Consider the following 12739-nt stretch of genomic DNA (forward strand, 5'->3'; position numbering starts at 1 on the left):
AAATAGGTGCTACATGGGCCAACCAGCTTGGAATGCCACGTGCTAATTAGCATGACATGTAAAGAATTTTAATGTACTTCAAATCTGACTGCATGAATGACATTGTTTCAGTTGAGGTTCGTGGAACCGATATAGGAGGGTGTATCGGCCAACGATTGGTTTGGCATAATATGGGCCGTACCATGTTTTTTCGGAGCGTACTGACAAAGGGGGAGCTGGAGAAAGAAGGGAAGAGGGAGAGAGGAAAAGGGAGGGAGGGAGGAAGAGAGTGAGAGAGAGAGGCTGAGAGATGGAGGGAGGGCTCGAAAACCCTCATCGAAACAGAAAGATTAGAATTTAAAGCCTTTTAATTAGCAACTCAGGCTTGGTCATAAAACCCAATCCGGGGTTTTCATGACGTAGAGTGCATCCCTCTTGAAATAGGGGTGATGGCCCTAAAAGACTTTTCTACCACATTTCTTAATTGGGCTTGCCTATGATTGAACATGACTTTCCTGGTGCACCATTAGGATCTAGTTCCTTGGTACTACCCAATATGGTATGGGTGACCTCGATAGAGAGCAAGGAATTTGTTAGTGTAGCATACCCAACATCATCTAAATCCTTCGGATCGAAATAGGGGCGACGGCCCCAAGAGACTTTTCATTCAAAAGACTTTTCAACCGCATTCGATAACTAGGCATGCCTATGATTGAACATGACTTTTTTGGTGCACCATCCAAATCCAATTCCTTGGTACCACCCAATGTGCTACTGGCAAGTGGCAACCTTGATATAGAGCAAGGAATTTTTTAGTGTTAGCATACCCAACATCATCTAAATGATACCTCCTTGTATGCATGCTAGCACATGTTGTTGGGTTGCATGGCAATGAATATTGGGAGTACCTTTAGGAACTGAGAAACAACCGTCCTTAAGAGCCTGATGTAGCACTAAGATCTTGGCTGTTGATCCCTCCAACCTGGTCACCACGTACAAGAACTGGTGGTCGAAAGAACAGGCGGCCATTACGTTCTGGGATATCTATCTCTTTCTATTTCAGCACTATGGTTGCTTGCTATTCTGAATGATGATAGGGATATGCTATTTCCTTATTCCACCCAGTAGGAGAAGGTGAAAGCCACACTTTCCTTTGCTTGTCCCAACCCTATCCATCTCTATTTACAAGTTTGTGGTAAGTTTCAAACCTATGGCAAAGCACACGAAGACACCTTCTCAAGTGTGTTACATTCAAACTCATGCCTAACTCCTCATTGAAAGTGTCAGTTACCTTTCCCCATACCTCACTAGCTTTATTTCCATGGATTGAGAGCCCTAACATATGTTTTATCAGAAGGATCTGAACCAGGACAACATTGACTCTACGACTCCACATCACTTGAGGTAGCTTCATCCTGTACTTGCATGGTGCTATATACACAAACAAACTCTAGAACCCTGTGAAAACTTATGACACATATGTATGAGTTGCATCTTGTATCAAGTTGTTGAACTTATATAGCCTAGTTAAGCAAAACATCGGTAGCATGCACACAACCAAATCCACCCATCTGTACATTGTAGAGCTCAATAAGATATGTCTATTCGATGCTCCTATTTAACAAAGGGGTCTAAACTCAATACAATACATATCAATCATGTTACACAGATTCAGTTATCCCTGTAGCAACATCAGATAATATTAACATTACATTTTCTTCAGATATCAAAGATGGATCAACAACTCACTAGGGCTTGGACAAATATTTTTGCTATCAACCTAGACCAAAGGGCAAGCAAGTTATCTGATAGTGTGCTGTGGGCTGAGAATGTGACAAGACTTGGGTCTGGTAGTGATGCATCGATGATTGGGGCAGGATTACAAAATGCTTGTTTTGATCTGCGAGATGGTTGACATGAGGGCATTCAAGGTTAATAAAAAAGGGGAAGAGGAGCTAGAAAGTTCATTGTGTTCACAGCTCCCATGAACACCATGGCATCTGGTCCAACAATGGCTCCATCATCTCCTCTTATCCACTGCATTTTAGTTCAACCTACGTCCCCACATATTAAATGGAGAGAAATTGAGCTTTATGCCACCAGTAAACCGGACAGTAACCTCAATATGACTCCAAGCTTCCATGGTCTTTAAAAGGATCCATTATTGAGGGCGCAAGCTCCTAAGGAGGGTGCAATTGAGCAAAAAAAGAAAGAAAAAAAAAAAGATCAATGTGACCATTATGGAATCAGGTCATGGCCTTATCCGTAGCTGAGGAATGGACTGACATGACATTGGTAAGGCATCAGGCTGTGGCCTCAAATTGAGTCGAGGAAGGGACCAACATGACCATGGGAAGGCATTAGGCCATGGCCTCAAATTGAGCTGAGTAAGGGACTGACATGAGCACCAATGGCATCGGGCGATGGGCTGAAACTGAGCCAAAAAAGGGAATGACTGCAAGCCTTAACAAATCGAACCATGGTCAAGAGCTTGAGTATAGGTTCAAAGGAGGCGGAGCAGGGAGTACCCATGGCATCTGCTATGGTTTCCATCGAGAAAATTCCTGCAGCATTGAACTCAATATGGGAAAAATGCCGGTGGAAAGACACCCAATTCATGGTCATCAGTGGTAGGGAACGGAGACTACAAGGGGGATTAGGCCACCTTGATCTTGTCAGCTGCCCTGGTCTAGTAGATCCACCAACTGGTGGGGAGAAACACTGGTTGCACCAAGTTCTTTGCTGGAACAGCTTGAACTGGAGCTATATCAAGCCATGACTGAGGCCTGGATGCGGATTTGGTGCCTGCCAGGGTGACAGGGACCTGGTTGTGAGGAGGCAGGAGCACGGAGGTGGGTGGTGATGGAGCTCTTCATCCCCTCTTTCTCACTTTTGAATGGTGGAATGGTAAGAGGTGAAAGGAGGGGCAAAAGTGAAAATTAGGAGGGATATTTTAGCCCCGGTCTAGGGATTAAAGTTATCTCACCCCTCCCCATGAAATTGTTTTTCCCCTTTGGCAAGAAATAGTGGCTATGATAATTATTGCACCATTCCTGGAAAAGGTATCCCTTTTGGCAGGATAAACCTGCATAGTGCCATTTATCCCAGCTTATCTTGCAACCAAATGGGGCCTAAGATTTTGAGTGGAGACATGGTTTGGGATATCTTAAGCATCTTCTCTTGAGTCCTGAGCAATATGGAGCTTATCCCTGAGTCATCTTTTGACATTCAAGAAGAAGGATGCTAAAGATTTTTAGTATATGAGTAAATACCTATCTGGTCTAATATGATATATTGAGCGACTGAATGCGTCGGCTATAGATTGGAGCACCTTGCTAGGTCAAACTTCTATTTGGCTGTTAAATACAATATTTATATCTTATTCTGATGGACCTTTGCTAGATCCTGTTATGGGTGATAAAAAAGCTTTGATCCTAAATGTTACTTATGGTGCTATAGCAGGATACGATGCCACCTTAGATCACTGAAATGATTTGGAATAAAAGAATAGGCGTACTAACTGATTTGTTTTGTTAATCCAAATAGCTTCTTGTTAAAATAACTCTAATGAGAAAGCTTGATTGCTTTTTAAAGAATGTACCTGCTATGATAAATTTTAAAGATTCTAAGAATATGTTTTATTTGATGCACTTACCTTCGAGGAATGGTGATTATCAATCAGTAGTCAGTACACTTTATTTGTATTTTTTTCCCCTAGCTATGGAGAATTCTGCACAAATTTTGTTCAGTTCCTTTTTATATGATAGAGATTGTTTGTCTGCAACTTATTTGATCAATCACTCCTGACATGATTTCTCTTTTCTGCTCATCATTTATTGTCCAACTAACTATAAAACTGGTATCTTAATTGTATTCTCTACTCCCTTATGTCAAATTATGCAACTTATGTAGCCCTCATAATCATTAAGGTTTCCTTCTGTATTGTGAAGGTGCGGACTGTAACTCTTTTTGGTGAAGTTTGGGGTATTGGTCCTGCAACTGCTCGAAAGTTATATGAAAAAGGATACCGTACACACGATGATCTAAAAAATGATGACTCTTTAACAAATTCTCAGAGGCTGGGACTAAAGTATTTTGATGACATTAAGAAAAAGATTCCACGGCATGAGGTGAAACTTGTTTACACCATATCCTTTTATCTAAAATTTTGCATTGTAAATCTAAGGATAACTTCTTCTGCTTCTTCTTTTATTACTCTAGGTTAGAGATATGGAAGTGCTTTTACAAAAAGCTGGAGAAGATGTTTTACCTGGGGTAAGCATTGTAAATTGTAATATCCAGTTGTAGGATTTTTCTGCACTTATAGGACAATTGTGCCATGATTTTTTTCCTGTTTGAAATGAATCTCTCTGTCCAGAAGTTTAATTTCTGAAGTCGTGTTTAATGTGGAGCATGTTTCCTCAGTGGCAACCATTATGAACACTTTTGTGTCCCCTGCTGTAGCCTTTGCATTTTAGGGTTACCCTAGCCCTTAGTACTATTGTCTATTGGTCCTACATTCCCTGGAGGTGACCTACATCTTTGCTTACTATGGAATTTGAAATTTAATGTAAGAGGCAGTCCTTTGAATGGATGTGGACAGAATTTAAATCAAAGAGAAAAGCAAGGTGAAAGAATTTCATAAAATGTTATTAGATAAATAAATAAAGAAAACTATTTGGAAATTATGGGTCTTGGCTAGACTCTCAAGTTTCAATAAATGATCACTAAAGTGGCATGAAGCTATGAACTAAACCCTGCAGGGGCCCACAAATATGAACACATATATGGTAAAATGCCTTGTAAAGACTGTTCCTGTGTAGAAATGCGGTTCTTTCTTTGGGCTAATAAACGAGTCACTTCAATATAGACAATAGCAACGAGCAAGCAAGTTCTTCAGTATTGTTAGGCAATATATCTCTTCCTACACCAACAAGGACACCAAGTGGACAGCTTATGGCCCAAAGGCCCATGAGAATATAGATTCTTTTGCATTTGATGATCAGTTGATGACTTCAGAGAACTGGATAAAAAGTTGGCAACTCTTTCAATGAACATGTGCATCATTAAATGGATAGCAGTGAACATTAAAAGGATTTTCATCCTCCAATGATGTGTAAAACTATATATACTGACACTTAAAAGCAGCTTTAGAAATTTAGATGGCTCTTTTTGCTGGCTTCTTGGAAGAATGAGATTATGAGATGTTCAAACATGCTGGTTTTATCTAAGGGACTTTGCTTGTTATGTTAGTTTTTTAACATAGTTGTACCCTGTCGTGGTGCAGGGCATTTTATTTAATATTTACTTTAGGTAGCTCTTATTTGATAAATGAGGGGTTCTGACAAGCTGATTGTGTTTAAAAAGCATTCTTTTCATTTCTACCGTTGTAGCATAGGTATATCCAGCTATAGTGCAGCATAATCTGTTTCATATTTTTTTTCCTAAATAGTGATGCACATTATGTTCATGGGACAAAATTTGGAATTATAAACAAGTATATTGATAAGAATCACTGAAATATTTAGTTTTGTAAGCAAAACTGGCTGGCTTTTATTGTAAGTCATAGCAGTTTTATCCAAAATATTATCACCTTATTTTAGTCAACCTTTTTCATTTTTAAAGGTAATTGTTGTTTGTGGGGGATCATATAGGCGTGGAAAAGCTTCTAGTGGGGACCTAGACATCATCATAACACATCCTGATGGGGTAAGGTAAATATCATACTGAATGAAATCTGTCAACTCCTTGTCTATTGAGACAAATACTACCTGCTTCATATCATTATTTAAGATATTATCTGCATCTTTATACGCAATACATATTCTAGGGTACCTTACTTTATGCACCCTTTTGCTATTTAGTGTTGACAGATCTTGTTGCCTATTCAACCAAATTAAAATTTATCAATCTCCTAAAATATTTTCCATTCATATTTGTTATCTGGCTTGATTAAAGTGGATGAAAGGTGGATTGCCTCAATCTACCTTTTGTTACTTCTCTGTTTATAAAAAGAGACATGCTGGTAAATGGGATAATTTATAGTTCTTATTATTATAGAAAAGCTTGAAACTATGTTGCTTAAACTTGGCCATCTTGATGGAAATATTTATTGGTGATAATCAATCAGCAACTCCATTGGGAACGATTACCCTCTGTGATGCAGTTATCTTACAAAAACTACAATCGTCCAAGGACATGATTTGTTATTACTAGAATTTACAGTATGATTTCTTCTTTTCTTTTCATCTAAGTCCAGCCAAATGATCTTGTTACAGATACTCATCACTGACTATTCATAATCGCTTCTTTAACATTATCCATTTAAGAAGCTTGATCTAGATTGGATTGGATAAATTTTTTGCCATCTTTGTTTAAGACTGTAAATTAGCCTTATGAACATCCCTTGAAATACACAGGCATCATTGCATTGGATCAAAGAAAAGGGTGAAATAATAAAATGAATGTACAAAAGACACATTGCAAATATTAGGCCTTTCGACATGCTCCTGATGTTGTAGCCACCAAATAGCAAAAAATACAATAGATGGTTTAGGAAAAAAGTTGCAGTGTCAGACCATATTTTCAGCTTTGCTGCTTAGCAATCACTACTTTAATGGATGCTCTTTATCTTATGGTTTAAATTTCACCTAGTTTTCTCCTTTCTGGTCAAAGTATTTTGGATTTTGCGATTGTACCTCAGCGGCATTAATTCATTTTTGGTAGTTTCAGACAAAAGACATCCTAATGATTAGCTGTCACTTTGAGAAATATTATTTCACCTGATGTATCACTATGTTCAGCAAAAGTACTTGAACCAAGGTTTTACATCCCAGCTGGTTTGGGGGCATCTCGGTCATCTTGTCTCATTCCTATTAGAGAAGAGGATTGGGATGGTGTCGGGGTGCAAAACCCATCCATGCAGGGAGAGAAGAAGAAAGAGGAAAGAAAGAAAGGAAGAAAAGATGAAAAAAAGGAAAAAGTGAAAGGTAAAAAAAAGAAAAATGAAAGGGAGAAGAAAAACAAAGAAAGGAAAGAAGAAAGAAAGAAAGGAGAAAGAAGAAGAAAAAGAAAAAAAAAGAAAAGAAAGGAAGGTGGAAGAAAAAGGAAAGAAAAGAAAGGAAGGTGGAAGAAAAAGAAAGAAGAGAAGGAAAGAAAGAAAAAGAGAAAGAGAAGGGGAGAGAGACAGGTGGTATCTTCCGAGATGCATGACGGAGACCGTTACCGAGGTAGGACAGGACCAAGATTTTAAAAATCGGTACCGGTGACCGTCTCGGTCACCGACCGGTTCAGTATGGTACTGGTTTGATACCGTACCGATATGGTACGGTGGCGTGCCTGTTAAATCGGCATGCCAATTTTTTTTGGCTTTTTTTCTTTTTTTTTTTGGGGTGGGAGGTGTTCAATCAAGTTTTTATGCATTATTAAGTAATGTAAAGCCCAAGATGATATTAAGTGATATTCATTAATGTTCGTATCACTCCGATACATCTTTAATCGTGTGTAACACGAATCTAAGCATGATGTTATGACATAATATTTAGCATCCTAAATAATCAATACATGGATTATATATCATAGGATTCTAAAATGCGTAAAATCAATCGAAAAAATCTAAAAATACTTAAACGTGCCGATTGTCAAAATCTGATCGATCGTCGATGTCCATAAATATTAGGATCACCTATAATGCAGGAGGAACATCGGTCCATCCTTCTAGCCACGTAGCATGATAATCCTCTGCGCTCATTCCATAAGGTAGGTGCACTGGATCATAATTCATCCTCGATCCCTTACTGAGATCCTGGCTTTGAAAGCTATTATCGAGCTAGTAGGCTGATTGTGAAGAGGCCCATCCAAATATACCGACAGCAAATTTTGATCCATACTGCGCTCTGTGCTGCACAGCATAGTAGCTACTAGAAAGCGATATCTTCGATGCACCATATTCATATCCATATCTGTAAGGATCATAGGTTGTCTGTGGCTGTGGGTAACAGGATTTAGAATAGAAGGACGAACCTGATATATCTATGGATCCTGCTCCATGTGCGAGGTCATCTGTAGCTGCATCGTATTCTGAACGTCCTTATGGAGCTTTTCGTTTGTATGAAATAGTATTGTCATGGGCTCTACCAGCTCGTACACCGTGATCTCTATCCTGCGTGACGTGCATAAACTGACTCATCAGTGAATGGAAGATCACTAATGAAAGAATAGTACCCTACAAGCCAATCGCATGGGGATGCGAAGGATATCTTCCTACTCATTTGCATGACATTAGTTATTTTTATTTATGAGGTCTTGTGTTTTATCATTTGCTGCATCATATTTTTATTATTATGATAAACCCCATAGATTAGGATAATGATTTTAGGGCCATGATGAGATCATGCCAGTGAGACCTAAAATCTTGATAGCTCCAATCTAAAATGTTCCCAGTCGTTGGATCATCGAGTCGGGATTCGATGATACCGGTAAGACTGGTACATTCTATGTATGCTTAATGGAGAGGGTGGTTGATCTCACAATCACTTGTATGGTCACATTAATACAAAGATGTAGGTGCTAATTAAAGAATGAGTTCACTGAATTGACCCGCAGGAAGAACATCTGATGAAACCTTCTAGCATGTCAACAGGTGGTTCTTCAGTGGGAGTGGTGCATGTGATCCTTTGATCTGAGATCACTATGGTACCTTGTGTATATGGATCCTTACTTTGGTTTATTCCCTAGCATATCATTTTGAAATGTGTGGGATATTCTGGATATGGTGAAGTGTCCATGGAGGTTGTGAGCGGTCAATAAGGAATTGATCACTCTTTGTAAGAGGAGAGAACATCCTATGTAATCTCATAGGATGATGACTTTAAGTCTCTGGCCAGAGCAGGGATGAACAGTAGAAAAAATTTTTACTGATTCATCAATTGAGTCATCATTATTGGATCGAGATACATATGGATAGGTATTTAGGTTTGACATATTTCCATACCCATGGCCTTTTTGGGATGTGTGATCGAAGGATTGAATTGCACAGTAACTCGTCACGGAAGCGTAATCTTGCTATTTTCACCAAATTTTAAATCTTCCAGATGGTCATGACACGTTGCTAGACATCAATCTTGACTTGTGGACTCGTCATAATTAAAAGAGTTTAATTCGAAAATCAATTAGGAAGAGTCCTAGTTGATTGAGACTCTTGAGCTGACCTAATCTAATCGGATTAGAATTATGTCATGAGTCTGGGTCCTGCTGGCTAGATTTGGAACTCAATAGGTCACACACAATAGGAATTTAGTTTTGGTCCAATCTATTTAGATTTATTGTAAATCCAATGGGTTAATTGAATTGCTAGCACATGAATTAACTTAAGTTTCCAATTGAGTTCAGTGCAAATGTGTTTGTGCTAACTTTTTATTTGTTGTCTTAACCTAATGTGATTGGGTTTGAACCATCTAATTGTTAGGTTGTTTATCTGATTTTTATTGGAAGTGTTTCATGTGAATTAGCCTTCTCCATGCCAACACCACACGCGCATAATTTATTGTAACGCTCCATTTAATTTTGGCGTTAAGAAGGAAGAGTCCTTAACTAAGTATCTTAATTTTCTTACATGATTCCACGCATCCTTTGTTTTGTGCGCCATCAGATGGCGCCTAGGGACATGTGGGTGTGGAAGATAAGGAGGAGTCCTCTTGGAAGGAACTCCATGCTGTAAATTAAAAGAGACGTTACATATATGAGAAGAGATTAAATTCCTTTTATTTCTCCATGCATTTCTTATTTCATCGTGTCATATGATGGCTCTTTGAATTATGGGCGCAGAAGAGAAGGAAGAGTCTTTCTCTGGCAAAGAGTTTGAACACCAAATTTATTTGGGACGCCACATTATTTTGTGCATTATGGAAGAGTCCATCTTATTATGGACTCTTGGTTTTTTCTCATGCCATTTTCTTTTGCCACACGCCATATGATGGCGTTCAGATTTTTCATGCAGAGGAAGAGTCCTTCTGCAGATGAAACTCTTCTTATTCCACGCCATGACCCTTTGGTTTTTACGCAAAAAAATAAATTGGTGTAAGGATTAAGGGATGCCAAGAGTTGGCGTCCCGTGGTGTCGCCCTTTATTTCCTATATAAGGGGCGCCCCATAAGGGATAAAATCCATCCAAAATTGGCATTAGGCGTGGGTTTAGACGAGGATAAGTTAGGAAAACTCTGAAGTAAAAAAGAAAAAGAAAAGAGAAAGAAAAATAGAAAGGAAGGGAAGAGAGAAAATGGAAAGCATGAGATGCTTGTCCAAAAATCAGATTATTCATGTGTTGAACATATAATCTGATTTGTGTGTGGTGAGATCTTTTGAGGAAAGGTTCCAAAAGAGGTCCTAGTGGAGGTCATGAACGCATACAAGTGGTAGTGCAATCTATTCTTGCGAAGGACGATCGGCAGTGTACTTAGGAGGAAGGCTGCAGCACCATATCAAATTGGAAGGGCCCTGATCAATCCTGATCAATCCTATGTGGATCACCGTTGGAAGGCTTCTACTTTGGAGTCTCGTGGAGATATCAAGATTTCCAGTTCGTGGTCTTCGTGTTGGTATATGGTTTTTGATCTTCTCTTGTTATATATGCTTATGTTATTTGATTGTAGTCATCAAGGTGTTCCTAGGGCTTTTGTGGTCTGGTAGTCTAGTTTAAATGTTAAACTTGTTTTCAATTGTTGAATGTAAGTAAAAATTTTTAAAATTTATATTCCGCTGCGTCATCAGAACCCAACAGTGGTATCAGAGCCATCCTTGATTGATTCAATCAAATTTCATGTTATTTTTGTGTTATGGATTAGATACAGTTCAAACTATGTCAAAATCAGATTTTCTGATTGATGTTTACTTGATGTTCTTGATGCATTTTTGTTTATGATAAAGTGTTATCAATCCATGTTCAAATTTTGGATATGAAATTCCATGGTCTTTTGACTTGTGAGATAAGTTTAAGATTAGATCCCATAATCTAATTTTCGATGGAATTGAAATCCAGTGCATGTGATGCGCAGAGTCTTGGAATGATACATTGGATGTACATTGCCAAGACTTAGGATTCTTGCATTTGATGTATTTACCTAAGATCCAAGGGCCGACCGTCATGTTATCGGGTACTCATCATTGTTGGTCGACTATTTTGGTTGTTGGCCGAGGTATATGTGGGGTTGGAAAAAATTTGGTCATGGAAATGATGCATCAGACATGGATTAGGGTTTTTGTCGATTGATTTGTTTAACTATAATTCATTGTTCTAATGTGATTAGAGTTAATGATTATAGATTAAATCAAATTTATAGTTCTAATTTGATTAGAAATCATGTTTAATTTAGGTTGATCTAATTGTCATTTATCTAATTGAATTAGGATTTGAGTCATGGTTGTCCGAATCTATGCTAACCTAATTGGATTAGGATTAACCTGTGATTTGGTCAACTCAACTCAAATGAATGACAAATGAATTGATTTAAAATTAAAATTGGGTCAAGTGTTGAACTCGAATCAAAAATCCTAGATGGATCCTATGATCATAAAATTAAACATCTCCATTGACATGTGTATGAATGATATCACGATTAAGATAACATGAGAAGATTGTTACTAATGTTTTATAATTGTTATAAAAATGCATGTTGTATGGTTATGGACTATGGAACATCCATGTGATGGATGTGTGCATGAATGCTTCCCTATTGGCTGATTATATAAATGCATCTGCAAGAGTTGCAATAGGGGCTGGGTGCCCCTGATGCATTGTATTATCAGCTGAACTTTTCTTTTGTATGTTCCCAAGTGTTGATTGAGACCTTTACATGTTGATGTAAAATTATAGAAAAAAAATTATTTGAAAATATATAGAAATTATTCTTTTCTATTCTCAAATAAAGATCAAGTATTCATGATAGACTTCATGGAGATGAAGACTGCACTACCAGGTGTTTAAGAGCGGAGGCGCATTTAGATTGACCATGAGATGGTTTAATTTATGATGCACCTAGGGTTAAACCTATATACCATCCTGTGGCTCGGATGTGTTTTCAGAAGTCCATAACCATTAGATTTCTTTTTTATGCTTTTATATGCTGGTAGTTAGAATTAGAATTTAATTTGTATATGATACATGTTTATTATACATGTTTAGGATGTGCATGAGATCTAAGTCCCTCATTTAAATAATATTAAGTTATAATGGCGAAGTGTTAAGAGCACTACCCATGCCTTCCTTCATGCTAAGCTTGTATTACGTCAAGAATCATAGTAAGCTTGTTGTGCTATCCACAAGGCTTGCTGTGGGGACTGATTTGATACTGTCTTGGTGCATAATAAAGCTAATAGTACTTAGCTCATACTAGGTCAATAGAGTATGTCAAAAACTGTAGTGAGTTTGTTGTGCTATCCATAAGGCTTGCTATAGTGATTGGTATGATGTTGACTTAGTGATGCTTATGGCATATTTTGATAATGTTGTCTTATTGTGCTATCTACAAAGGTAGTATTATTCAGATATGACCATATAGGATTGAAGGATACGACTTAACTAAAATACTATAGTTTGTTGTGCTATCCATAAGGCTATAAGTATTTTAGAGGCAACAGTTATGTTGAGAGTTGTATGAGATGTAATTGGTAAAGAGTTACCTACCCTTGAACTCATAGGAGCTTGTTGTGCTATCCACAAGGCTTTTTATAAGGAATTGGGATCTCAACCCCACTAAAAAACTTG

At 38.0% G+C, this 12739-nt stretch overlaps 1 protein-coding gene across 6 annotated transcripts in view; it reads left to right on the forward strand.

Annotated features, from left to right (window-relative positions):
* LOC105039164 (DNA polymerase lambda) overlaps positions 1–12739 on the forward strand; it is a 45877-nt gene that overhangs the window by 17222 nt on the left and 15916 nt on the right. For 4 of the 6 annotated variants that reach the window (XR_830854.4, XM_010915200.4, XM_010915203.4 and 1 more), the window contains 3 exons: positions 3930–4109; positions 4201–4254; positions 5605–5693. Coding sequence is in view for 4 of the 6 variants with exons in the window: in XM_010915200.4 (XP_010913502.1) it covers positions 3930–4109; positions 4201–4254; positions 5605–5693 (323 nt within the window). In the remaining 2 variants the exon portion in view is untranslated. The remainder of the gene's footprint in view (positions 1–3929; positions 4110–4200; positions 4255–5604; positions 5694–12739) is intronic. The other 2 variants (XR_012134957.1, XM_019847863.3) reach the window with 1 other exon arrangement.

The sequence above is a fragment of the Elaeis guineensis genome, chromosome 1 (assembly GCF_000442705.2).
Source record: "Elaeis guineensis isolate ETL-2024a chromosome 1, EG11, whole genome shotgun sequence".
NCBI classification, from domain to species: domain Eukaryota; kingdom Viridiplantae; phylum Streptophyta; class Magnoliopsida; order Arecales; family Arecaceae; genus Elaeis; species Elaeis guineensis.